General features: G+C 34.6%; 2 protein-coding genes across 3 annotated transcripts; one reads left to right on the top strand and one right to left on the bottom strand.

Moving 5' to 3' along the window:
- Positions 1–1035: 1035 nt before the first annotated feature.
- On the bottom strand, positions 1036–10443 carry LOC136031063 (putative hydroxypyruvate isomerase). 2 transcript variants are annotated; one of them, XM_065710307.1, is made up of 5 exons: positions 10234–10443; positions 6732–6837; positions 5645–5826; positions 1910–2029; positions 1036–1422 (listed from the first exon to the last, which is right to left on the bottom strand). In XM_065710307.1, the coding sequence occupies exons 1-5, from the start codon at positions 10427–10429 to the stop codon at positions 1229–1231; spliced, it is 798 nt and encodes a 265-aa protein (XP_065566379.1). In that variant the 5' UTR covers positions 10430–10443; the 3' UTR covers positions 1036–1228. The 2 variants fall into 2 exon arrangements, with proteins under 2 accessions (XP_065566379.1, XP_065566381.1); XM_065710309.1 differs by lacking the exon at positions 1910–2029.
- Positions 10444–15479: 5036 nt separating this feature from the next.
- On the top strand, positions 15480–16082 carry LOC136030774 (uncharacterized). The gene has a single exon (XM_065709817.1). The coding sequence runs from the start codon at positions 15480–15482 to the stop codon at positions 16080–16082; it is 603 nt and encodes a 200-aa protein (XP_065565889.1).
- Positions 16083–17952: the final 1870 nt, after the last annotated feature.

Genomic DNA, 17952 nt, shown 5'->3' on the forward strand with positions numbered 1-17952 from the left:
GTGTGGATGCAGCTCACGACTAATTGGCTAACAGTAAGCGCAAGATTTACAAGATATTCTAAAGAAAGATATGACAATGAAGACAGATATACTTGCCCACTTTGCTGAGTTGAAAAGGATTATCTGGTGCATTGCTTGAGCCGTTGCCAGGGGCTCTCTACGATAAGGAAAGGGTTATTTGGAAAAAATGAGTTGATACTTCCAGGTGTCTTAAATGGTACGTCGCCTCAGTTTATTTATAGAATAGTGCAGTATCTGAAAATTGTTTTAACTAAAAAAAAATCCTAGCATAAAGTAAAGGTTACGTTTCATTCAAGTGCTTTTTCCAAGCTTTTGGCTTGTTTTCAATTACCGTACTTTCAAGTATTAAGTACTATTATTTGGTTAATTTAGTGTTTCGTTTAAGTGTTTTATGATTATCCCTGTTGAAATTTTATGTTATTTGCGCCTTCCATTTATATTATTTTACTGTGTTCATGACCGCATATTTGGCTTTAAAATACAATTATCTATCTACAGAGGTCCCTATGGTAATTAAGACATTCTTTCACGAAAACTCCAATATTATGTCTTTACCTCTTTATTTTTCAGAACCGGCTATAAAAAAGCGCTTTTCACTGATGATAAAAATGATGAACTGTTTTCTTATTTTGTCGGCGAGTGGTGTTCGTTAATAAATATCAGCTATCAACCTAGATGCTCTTTTCTTGTAATAGAAAGAAGTATCTATTTTATTTCATATCAAGTAGAAGATAGCGAGCTTAAATTGCAGGAGAGGGACTGGGAGTTTCCAATGTAGGTCTTCACTCATAACACACAGATTCACTACTATAACATGTAAGACCCATTTGGATTGACATTGTCTGGTCATAAAAACAAGAAGAGGGTGCGTGGACCGGTTTTGGTTTTCAATGACCCTGGAAATGATTATCTAATAAATTATCAATGTCTGCACACGTAGCCTAAAATAATAAGAGGACCAGATCGTAATTAAATAAATCTTTTTTAAAAGCTAGTAATTCAAATTTCCTAAAGTAAGTGATAAATTACTTCTTTTATTAAGTAACCTCTAACAACAATTGAGCCAATCCGATAACATAAACCCACTATAGATCTGAAAAAAAAAGAAAAAAAAGTTAGAAAACAATAGTTTAAACAAAAACAAAAAGATAGCATGTTAAAAGCCATTATCGTTAAAACTACACAACAAGAACACAAATGAAGAAAGTTAGCAACGTCTTGAATATCCATACTCTTCCAACCAGCTAAGACCCTTCGAAGTATCTTCTTCTGGTATGTATTCTAAGCCGATCCATTTGTCATACTTCAAATCTTCTAAGAGTTTAAGAACATATTTGTAGTTCAATTCACCAATAGTGTTTGGTTCATGACGGTCAGGTACTTGTGCTATTTGAATGTGCTCTAAAACAAAGAGAGAATGACTTTAAAAGAGGGTGAAATAGAAGGCGAGAGAGAGACGGAGCCTTTTAGACTTTTTATACTAACATAGATAAAAAGAGAGAGCAAAGGTAAAGTAAATGGGAGAAAAACCCCTTTAAATAAAATAGGACCTTCAATACAAAAGCCACAGATAACTTGAGCATTAGAAAATATACGCTATTTATATTGTGTATTCAAGAAAACTATTCAATACATGAAAATTGTATGGTGACCACTCAAGATCAAGTGAATAGCCTGTTTTAAAAGCATGGTTAGACATTGGGGAATACGAAATGGTAAGAAGTGTTAGATATTAGGGACTAAGAATACAACCTGTTGAAAACATCAATGCTAAAAGGCAGTTAAATATACGCCAATAGGGAAGATAATCAGATTTTTTTACAACTCCAGTTTAAAAGAGTACAAACAAGGATATGTAAAATGTATAAGAATACATTTATATATATACCAGTATATGGAAGAAGTTGTTTCAACTTTTGTGTAATGTTTCCTTCAATCTGCTGAAGATGAAATATATCCAGTTGTAATCTTAGGCTTGGCTTGTTTATCCTCTTTATAACATCCACGGCTAAAAAATTAAGATACCTTTCGTTATTATCAGGAAATAGCATGTACATTGATCACTGACTTTTATTAACAAACACCACTCGTTAGCAAAATAGGAGAACGGTTAATCGTATGTATTGTCAGCGAAAAGCAAGAAAAACAGAAAACAAAAAGAAGGAAAAAAGAAAATAGCCATCCTAATTCCATACCTCTTAATTCATTAATGGGGATATAATATGAAGCGTTGTTTGACTTTTTACTAGGTCCTCTAATAATAGAGTAGACTATAAGGGCAAATATATTCCTTGTGTTGTGATCTGGATGGTCTTCCAGATTTTGAAAAGAGACAAAGATTTTATCATTCAGAACTACGAAAAGGAGTACAACACCATGTGAATACTATAATATTGAAAAAGATTCTTTCAATGAATGTATGCTCAACCATTCATTTTGATACTTACTATTGAGAAAACATTTCCAACATTATGGTGTCTATGCAACAGATTAGTGAAGTTAGGATATATTTTCCTTGCTGAGTTTTTGAACAAAGTGGGACAGAAAACGAGAGTATGCACTTTTATTTGCCTCAGGCGGCATAGTGCTGCAAAAAACTGTAAGTAGTAGTAGTAGTAGTAGTAGTAGAACTGTCCATAAAATTCCTGACATGTACTTACCCGACATATTACACAATTTATCAAACTAGATTAATGTTGTACAAAAAAATGAGGTATATTTAAGTTACGAAGGAGTGATGAGATCATAATGAAATTTCATATTTAGAAGGACCTCGTAATTCAGATCTCTTACTTTAAATCCCGACCGGATTCAGTGTCGTTAGGGGAGGGGGGCATAAATCTTGGAAATGGCTTAGAGTGGAGAGATCAGGATAAAACTTGGTGGGAAGAATAAGCACAAGTCTAAGATACGTGACTGACATAGCCGGATCAGATCCTCTCTCTTTAGGGGAGTTGTGGGGAGGGAGGGGGGGTAATTTGGAAAAATAGAAAAAATGAGGTATTTTTAACTTAAGAACGGGTGACCGGATCTTAATGAAATTTGATATTTATAAGGAAATCTTGTCTCCGAGATCTTATTTAAAATCCCGACTAGATCTTCTGACATTCGGGGGAGTTGGAGAGGAAAACCGGAAATCTTAGAAAACACTTAGAGTGGAGAGATTGGGATGAAACTTGGTGGGTAGAATAAGCAAATGTCATAGATACGTGATTGACGCAAACGGACTGGATCTGCTCTCTTTGGCGAGTTAGGGTCCCGACCGGCATTAATCCTCTGATTTTCCTTTTAAATCGATCTATTGATTCTTAGAATTTTGCCAGAGCTCATGCCATATGAGCTCTTGGCTCTTCTGGCCTCGTCATAAGTGCCATATGATCTCTTAGCTCTTGTTTGAGGATGTTTTGAATCAATTAATGTTTCCTTGATCTCATTTCTGTGGTAAATCATTTCAGCAGAATGATTTTAAATTATTTAAATCTAAACTTTGTACTGAGTTTCCCTAACGGTTGTCCTTTACCTTTAATACTCATGGCAATAATTTCTTGTAAAATTAAATAAAAAAAACAAGTTTTTTTACCTAAAAGTAAGGAGCGACATTAAAACTTAAAACGACCAGAAATTACTTCGTATATGAAAGAGGCTGCTTCCTCATCAACGCCTCGCTCTTTACGCTAAAGTTTGACTCTTTCTCTCAATTCTTCTTTTTAAAACAGTAAAAAACTTTAGCGTAAAGAGCGGGGCGTTAATGAGGAAGCAGCCTCTTTCATATACGAAGTAATTTCTGGTCGTTTTAAGTTTTAATGTCGCTCCTTACTTTTAGTTAAAAAAACTTGCTTTTTTTATTTAATTTCTGGACGTTTTTGAATCAATGCATGTTTTGATTTTGGCTCTCCGCAGAGGAATAATTAAAACAAAATTTGCATTTTTTTTTTGGCTAAATGGCTTTCTCATAATTTTGATCGAATGATTTTGAGAAAAAAGAGCGGGGGAGGAAGCCTAATTTTTTGGTTAATTAAAAAGGCAACTAGAATTTTTAATTTTTTACGAATATTTTTATTAGTAAAAGATCTAGGTAACTTATAAATTAGCTTACGTAAAGAACTTTTGTATTCTCATATTTTTATTACATATATGAGGGGGTTCGCCCCCTTGTCAGATCCTCGCTCTTTACACTAAAGCTTAAATTTTGTCCCAATTCATTAAGAATGACCCCAGAATCACAAAAGCCGTAGAATAAATAGTTGAAATTACTAAAAATACTTTAGCGTAAAGAGCGAGGTATTAGGAGGAGGTGAGCCCCTCAAATGGGTAATAATTTCTGTTTGTTTTAAGTTTTAATGCTGCTCCTTACTTCCAGCTGAAAGAACTTTTTCATATTTATTTTTTCATTGTTTTTTTTTTTAAATAATGCTAGTAAATCCTGCGCTCCCTTCATGGAGATTTTCTTCCCCCATGACAAACTATCGATGGAAAGTTCCCGCAGAATATCCCCCTCTTCTCAACCCCTCCCCCAACCAAAAAAAATCCTCCTGAAAACGCCTGTACACTTCCCAATAACCATTACTATATGTAAGCACTGGTCAAAGTTTGTAACTTGTTGCCCCTCCCACGGGGACTGTGGGGGAGTAAGTCGTCCTCAAAGACATAGTTATAAGGTTTTTCGACTACGCTGAATAAAATGGCTATCTCAGAATTTTGATCCGTTGACTTTGGTAAAATAATTAGCGTGGGAGGGGGCCTAGGTGCCCTCCAATTTTTTGGGTCACTTAAAAAGGGCACTAGAACTTTTCATTTCCGTTAGAATGAGCCCTCTTGCAACATTCTAGGACAACTGGGTCGATACGATCACCCCTGGGAAAAAGAAAAAAAAAACAAAAAAACAAATAAACACGCATCCGTGATCTGCCTTCTGGCAAAAAATACAAAATTCCACATTTTTGTAGATAGGAGCTTGAAAATTCTACAGTAGGGTTCTCTGATACGCTGAATCTGATGGTGTGATTTTCGTCAAGATTCTATGACTTCTAGGGGGCGTTTCCCCCTATTTTCTAAAATAACGCAAATTTTCTCAGGCTCGTAACTTTTGATGGGTAAGATTAAACTTGATGAAACTTATATATTTAAAATCAGCATTAAAATGCGATTCTTTTGATGTAGGTATTGGTATCAAAATTCCATTTTTTAGAGTTTTGGTTACTATTGAGCCGGGTCGCTCCTTACTACAGTTCGTTACCACGAACTGTTTGATTTAGTCCATTGGTGTTTTGCATCATATGAGTTAGATCACATAAACTTTTTTTTAAATATTTAGTGTACCCAATCCCTTCCCATCAAAACAATCGTTGTTTGTTACGTTTATTACAGATCACCTCATTATTTTTTTTATCTATATTGGTGTCTTTTGTGTCAAGGAAAAAAGTAAGAAGCAGTTGAATATTTATTTCGTCTTCTGTAAAACTTGTATTTATCACCATAAAAAGTACACAAGCGGAGCCAAACATATAGACTTTCAATCAATCAGAACTGTTCTAAAAGTCACGCATCAAAATCAGTTTGGCTCACCCAATAAAGTTGAAAGATTTTTTCCATTATTAAAATGAAGATCTGCAAAATTAGGTACCTGTTTTAAAGCTGTTCATGAAGTAACCAGGAACCGTCCTATTATTAATTGGTTCAATCAATCCAATGAGTCTCTCTTCTTCAAGGAGATCTGCCGCCAGACTGAGATTCTCAAAATAAATGTCAGACATAGCAGAGTCAACAATCTTTGAGGAGAATATCTTTCCAGACATCACATGGATCCTGTAGCATGTTCAAATTAGAAATCATGTTTTGTTTTTTTAAGGTGTCAACAGCAACATGGTGACATGAAGATATAAAAAAGATAAGTTAAAAACTATATATATATATATTCTTAATTATTTAAAGAATAATCATTATTACAATTGTTCATGCTCCTATACAATGATTGAATATGTTAGATGAAGCACATAATAGTATATAGTAAATGATAAAAGTAATGCAATAAGAGCCATGGCAATATCCCTACAATAAATATTACAGTAAAATATCAAGATTCCAAAAAACTATAAGAAGGCGCTTAAAACTTTTGGATGTTGTTTGATTTAAATACAAAGACAGGCAGATTCACTGTTTCTTTGTCTAAATTATCCCAGTTGGGAGTAAAATAAATGTCGAATTTTGGAAACTCTTTCATATAATAGTGCATAATTATGTCATTTACTCAATAGAATAGGACAAATAGGCTCTAACAAAATATCATTATCTCAATGAAGTCATAGCTTGGATTTAAGCTTGCATTCCTAAGCCCTTCCTGCATAACTCATAACAGTTAGAGCTACCGCTTTTCAAAGTTTGAAATTAAACTAGTTATTTTTTTTGGGAGATAGCCTTCATAATATATCTTCAGTTTCTTTATTTTGAACAAAAGAATTGTTATAAAAAGAAATAGATTGTTCATAATAGTAGAAAGTGAATACATACTTTTATAATAGAATGAATATTTTCTATCTGCAAGAGGGATTACAGAAGCTTATTGTATTCTCAAGCCAATAAAGACACTTAACTGGAAAATATAAGCAACTGAATTCTTGTTGGGACACCAATAAAAATGTAATTAAAAAGCAACAAGTGTTGTTGCTTGTTGGCCTAAAAGCCTTTTTGACAAAGAATTATACATTTCTCACCTTTTGCACTTTAATGCTTTTGCATAAGAAATTGCTTTTTCTAGGCTTTCTCTAAATTCTTTTTCTCTTCCAGGCAGAGCTGCAAACCCCAGTTGACCCTCATTTCCTGAAAATGAAATCAATTTTATGTCTACTGCCAAGCACTCAAATAGATTAATTCTTTTTTAGGAGGTGGGCAGTGCATGTATGCAGAAGTGTTTTCACATGGGAGCTAAGCTTAAGAAGAAATTGCTTTTTCTAGGCTTTCTCTAAATTCTCTCTGTTCCTAAAGTCTTTCCTTTGGTACATTCATTTTTCAAATGTTACAGTTTTCTAGGATTCTTACATGTTTTTGGGATTCCAGGGATGAGAGGATGCAGCTTCCCATCTTTCCTTACATGCATCCAAAACTGCTGGTGACAGATCACATTTTATCAAGAAAAATCAACTGTACTTATTTATGAGAGAGCATTAAAATATAAACTAAGGATGTGTGAAGTTGAGGTCATGGATAAAATTGCTTAAGATGTAGTTAGATGGCATAATAGTAAAACATTGTACTGGCATGTTGATAAATCAAGAGGGAGTAGTCATACTGGACCTGTCCCAGTTAAAGACAGGAAAGGGGTTACAATTAACAAGAAGGAAAGAGTTACAGTAATCAGCTGTTGTAAATGAAGTTATGAAAAAAAGAACTTTTACACAATTTAATTCTGTTTCCTTCTCTGTCATCAAAAGAACATCTAAACAATTTGTTCCTTGTATCTGAAACTCATCCTTATCTCTTAACTGGTAGCTTTACAGTGCAAAACATAATGAAATATCTCCTACAAGCAAAATCTTTTTCCCTAAATTCAATATTATTTGTGTGTACCAATCTTCTAAAAAGGTTGAATAGCCTTTATGCCTACATTTTTCATTGCAGGGAACACAGGCAGGGTACTTTTCTCTTAACTTCTTTGCTCTGATAAGGGTATTTTTAGATGTTATACTTTTTTCCTCATTCTTGTTGTTGAAGTTTAGGTTTTGATGAGTTTGAGCAACAGGTCATATGCATTTGTATCAATCATTTATTCTGTGCCTTCTACAATCACTAGCTTGCTTGGGTGTCACATCAGTTAATATTCACTGAACCAGATCATGCATCACTTATCAGGCTATTGGTATAGGGTTATTCACCAGCAGCAAATCCCTGCATTATAAACAGAAATCAGTGTAATTCAGCTGTGATTTATCATACAGAATATTAGATACATATACAACACGATTAAAGTAAATAATGCAAATATATGTTATTCCTGTCAGACTTGTCCAAATATAAAAATCTAAGTAGATAAAATATTGATAACAAAAATGGATAAAATATTAGATGTGATGAGTTAAATGAACTAATGTAGGATTAAGAAAAAATCATCTTATAGAAAATGAACCAAACCAGTAGTCTTAACAAATCTGCCTAAAAGGTTTGTGCTTAGTCATCTAGCCCAAGGAGACATGTCATGTCAAAGAACAGAATGCATTATGAATGCCTTCTCAAAGCAATTCCATGTTATTTTTCCTCTCTTTTTCATATTTTCTACAGTTGAAGATGATGTGATGTGTATCTTTATACACTCAACAAGTGTTGCAGTTAGGGGATGGGGTGATTTTTGAATGGAACACTGATGATTTTTTTTTGCATGGCCACATCAAAGGCAAAATAGGCAGATATAAAGGATGCAAGATGTGAGGCACATTTCTGTTGATGGCTGCTTATAATAACACAAATCTAGGAACTGGTTAGGGAAAGAATAGGAACTGGTTAGGGAAGGAATGGAGCCAAGCCACTTTATCCTTCAAAATCTTTGAGCTGATTGAGGACAAACAGTAGAAAAGAGACAGGCTCTGGGAGGGCATAACTACTGCTCAGCTGTATTTTTTTCTGTCTTTGAGCCACCTGTGTAAATTTAAATGTAGTCTTGATATTCTTCTGACTATCCCAAGAATAAATTTTCATCAGTGCTTTGAGAAGGCCCTTCTTTTTTGCAATGCTGATCTTGACAATAATCAATTCCCAAATTCCTTTGGAGGCACTAGGAAAAACATCATCCAAATTAACAGTCAACCTGCCATTCTCCATGGATTCTTCCATGCCAGGAAGGCAAAAGAATATCTGGTAAGAGGGCTTTTCTGTTGGTTTAAAGTGAACAGCATCTATCAAATATACTTTGCATACTATAAAATAAAATTTATTGTTTTGTATGTATCCAAGGGTATGATTGCAGAATAGTATCTCTCTATAGGGAGACATGCTAGAACAAAAAGACAGCCATTTTTAGATTACTAATATGTTTTTTTATTTATTGTTAAAAATGCATTTGCAACATTTCATCCCAGCTTTTACAAATAAGAGCATGAAATTAGCAATCTATAAATGCCTCCCTTTTTGGTTTTAGTATTTCTCCTTCTAGAACTACTATTCAGCAAATTTACCTACCCTAGAGCAAGTTTCATAGCAATATATTTGAGGAAAATCCAGAAACAGACAAATTTTGGTAAAATTCTAATTAATTGACTTTGTGCTATCTCTGAAAGGGTTCAGGTTAGGAAAATGAAACTTTCAGGGATGGGTCTACAGGCTCAATTTGTATTATTTAATTAAATTAATTAATAAATTTTTATTATTTATTAACAATGCTTCTTGACTACTAAGGTCCCTGCATCAGCCCTGCAGCATGATTTGATCTCTGGGTCCTGTATTACCAAGCTAAAGTCAAATCCACTGCACCACCATGGGACTCTACAGGCTCAAGTATGTCCCAGGAAGGTATTTTAAAGTACCCAAGGGTCCTGAAATTTGCCTACATGACAGGTATGTGCCTATTGAAATTTTGACAAAACAATGTTTTACCTTAATTTTCAGATACTAGTTGCTTTTTCTCTGCCTTTAGTTCTGAAAATGCAATTCCTGTTATTTGAGTAGAATTTTGAGTCATATCAATGTTTTTTTTTTCAAAATTTCAGAAATGTATTTGCACATCTTTAAAACCTTATAAAATAGAATTGAGCAAAGCTGTGAAGCTGAAAACAATTTTGTTGTACTTCAATTAAGCAGAAGATCTATTTTGCAAGGTTTCACTTTTATAACACATATATTTTTAAAGGTCAGGGCCCTCTGGAGGGAGAAGGAGTGGAGGTAGTTGCTTCAAAATACCTTCCTGGGACAAACTTAAGTCTGTAGATTCATCCCTGAAAGTTTCATTTTCCTAACCTAAACCCTTTCTGAGATAGCAAGAAGTCAATTAACAAGAATTTTACCCAAATTTTTGTCTGAAATGTATGCTGAATAGCTTAGTTAATTCTTAGCACTGATAAATAGCTTAGATATTAAGTAGGGTATATTATTGCAAGCATAACCTACTGCACCCTAACATAAAATATATACTGAACAGTAGCTATAAAATATATATTCTTCTTTATCAATGCTGGAAAAACTTGTTAATAGGCTGAAACGGATGCATTTTGGATAATACAAACAAGAGACCTGGAAATGTATTTATCAGTTCAAGAGACATTTTATATTTTTCTTTAACATCATGTAAATCCTCTAGAGGAGCTTCGTAAGGGAAAGCAACCTCAAACGCATGAAATCCAGCTTTTCCAGCTGCCTCTATTCTTGCCTTAAGAGTTTCATGCTCTGTAAACATCATAGAAAGATTGGCACAAAATTTGAGAGCCATGTCTAAAGTCAAATGCATTTGCGAAAACAGCGCCATCAATTAAATAGCAAATGTGAGCCATCCATCGCACACTTACCTATATATAACGTATGTGGATAAATTGTACACATTTGTGTATATTACACATCTTTTTACTTGTGCAAACAAAGAAAATTTTCCACATAATCCCTCCCCTCAAGTCCTCCCCCAGCCAAAAAATCCCCTGAAAACGTCTGGACACTTCCCAATAACCATTTCTATATGTAAACACTCTTTAAAGTTTTTAACTTGCAGCCACTCCCAAGGGGACTGTGGGGGAGTAAATCGTTCTCAAAGACATAGTTACTAGGTTTTTCGACTGTGTTGAATAAAATGGCTATCTCAGAATTTTGATCTGGCGACTTTGGGAAAAAATGAGCGTGTGAGAGAGCATAGGCGTCCTCCAATTTTCTGGTCACTTAAAAAGGGCACTAGAATTTTTAATTTCCGTTAGAATGAGTCCTCTCAAGACATTCTAGGACCATTAAGGGGTGTTTTCACCTATTTTATAAAATAAGTCAAATTTTCTCAGGCTCGTAACTTTTGATGGGTAAGACTAAACTTGATGAAACTTATATATTTAACCAAAATCATATTTTTTGAGGATATTTCTCTCTTTTGTATCTCCTACCCTAGAATACGCTTGTGTTTGACATCCTGGCATCTCCAGTGAACTGTCAGACATAGCAAAGGCAGTTGAAAAAAGGCACCTAAGAACTATTTTCAACGAGGGTAAAGTGCCGTACATTTCCCTTTTTCGGAGAGCACAAATTCCCTTGCGTTTTGCCCAAAATGTCGTAAATTACCCTTGAGCTACTTCTCTTTTCCCTAGTGAACGTTTACCCCAACCCTCCCTCCCGAACTCACTCCACGTTCTGTTTCAATAAAAATCCCCCTTCTTGCCCCAATAAGAGTTTCCACAGAAAGACATAGAATTGCAAACTTTTTAATTCTTACTAGCTAGATTTTTGTTTAAATTTGTTTTCTCTGTTTTAATTTTACGATTTTTGTCGTTTGACTTTTTTTATTGCTTGCAATTTTATGATTTTTCGACATTAACCATTTCTTAAATTTTTGCATTTTTTTTTTTTTCTTTGTACTGACACTAAAGTGTGAATTCGGCCATTTTAAGCTTGTGATAGCCACTTTGTTGAAATAAATCTTATTTCTGAAAGCTGATTTTGTTTTAATAAATCATTATTAATGTATTTTTCTTACTGAATAAGTAAAATAAGTAAAAATCTATGTCAAGGAACTCCATGGCAATCTTTCATCTCACAAGAAAAAAAAATGGCTGAAAGCTACTTTAGAATATATGCCAAAACGAATTTCTAGAAAAACGAAGCTGAAAATTTATGCTGCTACATATTAGACATTATCCTTAATATTGGTTGATCTTATTTTTTTCCTGTTCTCTACCCTTTGAAAAGCTAAGCAAAGGTAAATTAAAGAAGAAATTTGCTACAAAAAATCTAGATTGTATCTAGTTGATAAGTCTATTTGGCGAGGCAAAGAATTAAGATCTGAATAGAGCGGGGGGGAGTTCCTGCACAGTTTTGTCCACTACAGGTTAATTTGTGCTGCCAAAGCTTGTCTGTAATGATAAATGATTTTGCTGATTAGACTAGTAATAAATTAGGGCAAAGTTAGGTTGCTAGAAAATCGAACATGTGCATAGCTTTACTTACCTGGATAGCATCTAGCAAAGACAGTGAAGATACAAAAACCAGAATAGTCAAGACAGAGGATGGTATCCCCAGTTAAAAAAAAAGTTTAGAAGACTAGGAAAATAAGTTTTCTAACTGAGAGTGAAAAATTCGAAGAAACAGGATTGATAACGGTTAAATATGCTATTGAAACGATAGCACTTTGAAAGACTGAGGACAATTTTGTAAATGTCTTCCAGCAAAATTGTTTAATAAATGTTTTAGAAAATCGCTTGACTGATTGTATATCAATAAGTAAGTTATAAGAACAATGAAATTCAATCCCACTTTTTAAGGTTATAATTCTTAAAAAAAAAGTTATAATAGATTGGTTACGTTTTGTGGATTGAACTAAACGCTGGTCATCCCAGATTCGGATGGGAGGAAGTTAAAGGAAAATATTTAATGGAACTTCGAAAGAAAGGGGGAAAAGTTTTGGCGTTGAATAGGTCGATGAGGAGCGTGTGCAGTTATGCTAGAGCTCAGCAGCATGGTGCAGCTGTGACTTTTTAGTAGCTGCAGTAGTATTAGGCTGATCATTTAGTCCGTATCGCGCTATTTAATCTATTTAGTAGCGATAACCACTATCTAGGCTATTCAGGGAACATTTCCAGGGAAAGAATGGCTGTTTCTGGATATCATGGCTCTACTATGATACCTCACAAAGTTACTTTATAAGAAAGAAGAATTCAAAAAGGTGTTTTATTAGAAAGAAAAAAGAATGAAAATTTAATCCATAGTAACTTCGTTATTGTTCGTGGGGAGGTTGCAGGTATTCTGAGTCAGTTGGGTAAATTTTGGTCTGATAGATAACCAGTAAAGCAAGAAGTAGATGAATTCATTATTTTTTTTTGCTGAAAGTAAGGTTTTCATGAAATATACTTTTTAGGCTCATAAGAGCGACCGTGAAATGTCGGTCGGTCCAGTTCTTTAAATAATTCAATGTGCAATCGTAGGGAATTTTAATTGCGATTTAAATGAAGCAGGCTCCGAACTATCTATGAGGACTTGTCCGATTAAAAGCCGTTTAGGTGATTTTTTTTATACTGTTGATAAAGAATCTGTTTTTACTTATATACACACATCCTCCCATACATCGAACCTGGATCATTTTACAGCTTCCTCTGATCTTTTTTTAACTGGGGGGAAAGTCGTGTGCGAATTCCAGCTTTCAGACCATCTTCCAATAACTTCTTCTTTCCGGATAGTAAAGTTGGTTCCTTATTCCATCCATTGTAATATCCGCCTTTTACATATATATCATCACTTTCCTGACATTGAGATACAGCATTGTTTGGATGTATATTTATGCGGAAATTTGTTATGCGCTTCGTTTTGCGGAAGATCAAGCAGTTCCTCTTCGTATAGTTCCTAAGGGTATTGTTGTCGGTTGGTCTTCAAATCCTGAACTTGTTTCCTTTTTCCACCGCGCAAAATTTTGGTTTTCGTTATGGAAAAACTGTGGTTGTCTGAAAACTGGTATCCTAAATGATCTGCGGGTTCCTCAAAAAGAATATTTTCAAAAGCTCTCACAATTAATAGGAAAAATCTCATAAATATTAATTCTGCTGGGGCATGGTTAGACCGGAATTATCTTTTCAGAATGGTTTCACAAACGCGGGTTGATGCTTCCTCTTCTTATGCTTCTAATATTTCAGATAATGAATGGTGTATCTCTATATATAAAAATAAGTTGTTTGTTTGTGTGTCTGTCTGTCGACTGACGTCGTGTTTGTCCGCATATGACGTCTGAATTATTTCATCATATACCAATTCAAAAACGAATGTATTCAAGCCGAAGTAGCTGAATTGGTAAAGCGTTATGTTCCAGGTTCTAGGTCTGAGAGGTTCCAGGTTCGGACCTTGGCTTTAGCGTTAATACAAAAGAAGAAAAAAAAACTAAAAAAGGTAAAAACTACAAAAAAAACTAAAAAGAAATACTAAAAAACTAAAAAAGCTAAAAAACTAAAAAACTAAATAAAAAAGGTAAAAAACTAAAAACCATAAAAGAAAAAAAAAACAAAAAAAAACTAAAAAAAAATGGTAAAAACTACAAAAAAAACTAGTAAAAAAACTAAAAAAACTGAAAACTGAAAAAGAAAAAAAACTAAAAAAGAAAAAACTGAAAAATAAAGGAGAGAAAGAAAAATAAAAAAACTAAAAAAGGTAAAAACTACAAAAAAACTAAAAGAATAAAGAAAAAGACTAAAAAAACTAAAAAAGGTAAAAACTACAAAAAAACTAAAAAGAATAAAGAAAAAGACTAAAAAAACTAAAAAAGGTAAAAACCAAAAAAAAAAATTAAAAGAAAAAAAGGAAAAGAACGAAAAATTTATTTCATCATATACCAATTCAAAAACGAATGTATATACAGACCGGGACACAGGGAATATAAATGACGACCGAGACACTCAAAGAGAAATTACAGACTGGGACACCGGGACATAAATGACAACTGGGACGTGTGTGTCGACTGACGTCATGTTTGTCAACTGACGTTATTATAGGGATTGAGCTGTATGTCGTCATAATGTTGTTTGTCGACTGACGAAATTACAGACTGGGACACGAATGACGACCGGGACACAGGGAATATAAATGACGACCGGGACACTCAAAGAGATATTACAAACTGGGACACCGGGACACAAATAACGACCGGGACACGGGGAATATAAATGGCGACTGGGACACAGGGACACAACGACAAGAGGACGCTGGGGGGCACAGGGGCACATACATAAATGACGATGGGGACACAGGGAATGTTTGATTAGCAATCATCATCAACAAAACTCAAGGGCAATCATTAGAATAATGAAGTATAGATCTGAATACGGATTGTTTTTCCCATGGACAATTATATGTTGCATGTTCAAGAGTCGGTAAACCTGACAATCTATTTATATGTATGGACAATGGGACAGCGAAGAATGTTGTATATTCGCAAGTTTTACGTAGTTAAAAACATATATATATATATATATATATATATATATATATATATATATTCACTGGTGGGACACAGGGACACAACTACAATGGCGCGTAACGACTTACGCGCGGGGGGGGGCCTTGGGGGGGGACGAAGCGCCCCCACCAACTAGGTGTTGGGATGGCGTGAAGCACCACCCCAACAGCTAGTGTACTATAAATCCAAATTTTCTTCACCGGATCCGGAGCTTGAGCAACTTTACGAAGCAAAACTCGAAGAAATGTTGGCTGCTCCACAGCATACCTATTTTGTCGTTACTACTAAGTAAGTTGAAAAAGCTATTTATCAACTAAAGCAGAAATCATCTAGTGGTATTGATTATGTTAGTGCTATGCATCTAAAGCATGGTGGTTTTCTTCTTGTCGAGCATATCACACTTTTAATGCAAATGATTTTCACTCAGTGCAAGGTTCCCATTACATTTTGTATTAGTGATCTCACACCCATTCCTAAAAAAGGGGAGGTAGAACCTCAATGTTCCTCTTTCCGACTAATTAATGTTGCGACATCTCTCTGTAAACTTTTTGAACTTCTCTTCAGAGACGATCTTGAAAAAACGTCTTATGCCTCACCGTATCAGTTCGGGTTCAAACGGAAAACAGGATGTGGTGATGCACTTACAGTCGTGGCAAACACTCTAATTGACACAGAATCTCCGGGGGAATGTCTTGCTAGTCATGACGTCAAACGTGCCTTTGACTCGTCAATACACCCCGCAATGCTTCTGAAAGCTGCCAAGCGAGTGCTAAGCCCTGCAGTTGTTTTCACACTTTGGGACATGTATTCTCGACTAAAATTACCGCCTGATAAGAATATGCCTCCAGTTGCTCGAACAAAGCTTATTCTGGTTTTAAAGGGTATGCACCAAGGAGCAGTTTCTTCACCTGGTCTATTTAATAACAACGTAATTGACGCTCAGGATCTATGTTCCTAATCATTAACTTTATCGTCAAGAAATCTAGCACTAATTTGCTATGCTGACGATATTCTGGATCTTATTCGCACCCCACAATGAGTCAGTGATGTTTTCTCTATTCTCGTAGCAGAATACCTTAGGCTTGGTCTACATTTCAATTCTTCCAAGTCGGAAATAGTCCTTTTTAACTGGAAGAGCGATCTAATAAATTCAGTCAAAATTGGGAATTCTTTGCTTCAACCTGTCGATCACCTTGTCTATCTTGGTCTCCCTATAGGTTCATCCATACGCCACACCCAGTACCTCCTTATTAAACATCTAACCCGCCGCATTTCTGCATCTTATGCGTCAATAATTTTCTACAAGTTAAGATTCAAACGACATTTGCTAGCTAGCCTTTTCAATACAATAGCTCTCCCTCACATTCTGTATATTTCACTATTTTGGAAACTGTAAACTATTACTGACCGAACAAAAATACGCTCAATCTTCTTCCGTTTCGCAAAATATTTACTCCACCTTCCACCCTGGAAAAACAAATCAAAAGTTTAGAATTGCTGACCCGAACATTGCAGTAGCTAGAGTAATAGCTAAACACATTAAAAAAGTGAATATGACTGCCCATGAATGGTATTCTGTACTATTTTAGTAGTCTCTGCCTCTTTTTTATGCTGTTGTTGTTTGTTCGTTTTCCTTTTTTTCTCTATCTCTTTTGCTCCGTCTTGTTCAAAACTTTGTATTTTTGTATGTCTGTGTCATCACCTTATATCGTGTAGTTTCAAAGAGGTTAAAATGTTGTTTTCTTGTGTGTCTTCGCGCTCAGTGTGCATTTCTTCTTTTTTTTATTTTTTTTCTTTCGTTTATTGCTGCGTCTTTTGCTTTTTTGTATGACAGGTTTTCCAATTAATAATAATAAAAATAATAATATATGATTTTATAACTACCGTGCCGTAAGTTTTTTTTTCCTGAGAAAATTCAATCGGTAACGGTAATGGCATTATAGTGATAAGACTAATGAACCCCTTACTCTTGCATATAAAATTTTTGGATGTTTTTAATAAGGTTAATACAACTGGATAATGTTCTTTTATGAGTTTAGCGCTATTCTTTGGCAGGTTCAACACCACCATGCAAATTAATTGCTTTTAGACCCCTTTTTTCTCGCCATCATTACTGGTGTGCCTATGGTGGCACTATGGATTGATCTTTGCTTGGTAATACGGGCGCAGTGTTTATCTCAGCTCTCAGAGGGCCAACATAAGGACCATTATAGTCAAGAGGCCTCATTAATCCATACACTACACTACCATCACTTGTTAAATAGCCTTAGTAATCTACAGGGACAAAGACATGTTTTGCATCAAAAGGAGAAAAACCGAACTTCATTAAATGAAAGATGATTTTTCTGCCCATTACGGTTCAAGGATAGAGCTTCATTGAAAACATTTTGAGATTTCTAGTGACAGTGATGAAATATTGGGGCTAATTCAAACTGATTCGCTAGTAATACAGGTTCAATCCTAGGTCAATTATAGAAACTGAAAACATCAAATGGACAAATTACTAATTTGAATTTACCTCTTTTGTAATGAAGACGTCATAATACATCTAGAAAGTCACTTAAATAGTAGTCAACATAGGGATTTTTTTTGTCTTTTATTTGGTATATTGCAAGGGCATAACAGGGATACAAGAACAAACAAAAGTAAATTGTACAAGCCAATTATTAATGTCTAACTAGACAATTGTTTTAAAAATAGTGCATAAAACGGAATGTAAAGACAGAGAAACAGACTAATAATACATTCAAGAAATTGGAAGAAAGGAAAAAAAACACAGCATTAAACACAAAAAAATACTGACTGAAGAGGAATTAATTATTTAAATC

The sequence above is a fragment of the Artemia franciscana genome, chromosome 9, assembly GCF_032884065.1.
Source record: "Artemia franciscana chromosome 9, ASM3288406v1, whole genome shotgun sequence".
Classification (NCBI taxonomy): domain Eukaryota; kingdom Metazoa; phylum Arthropoda; class Branchiopoda; order Anostraca; family Artemiidae; genus Artemia; species Artemia franciscana.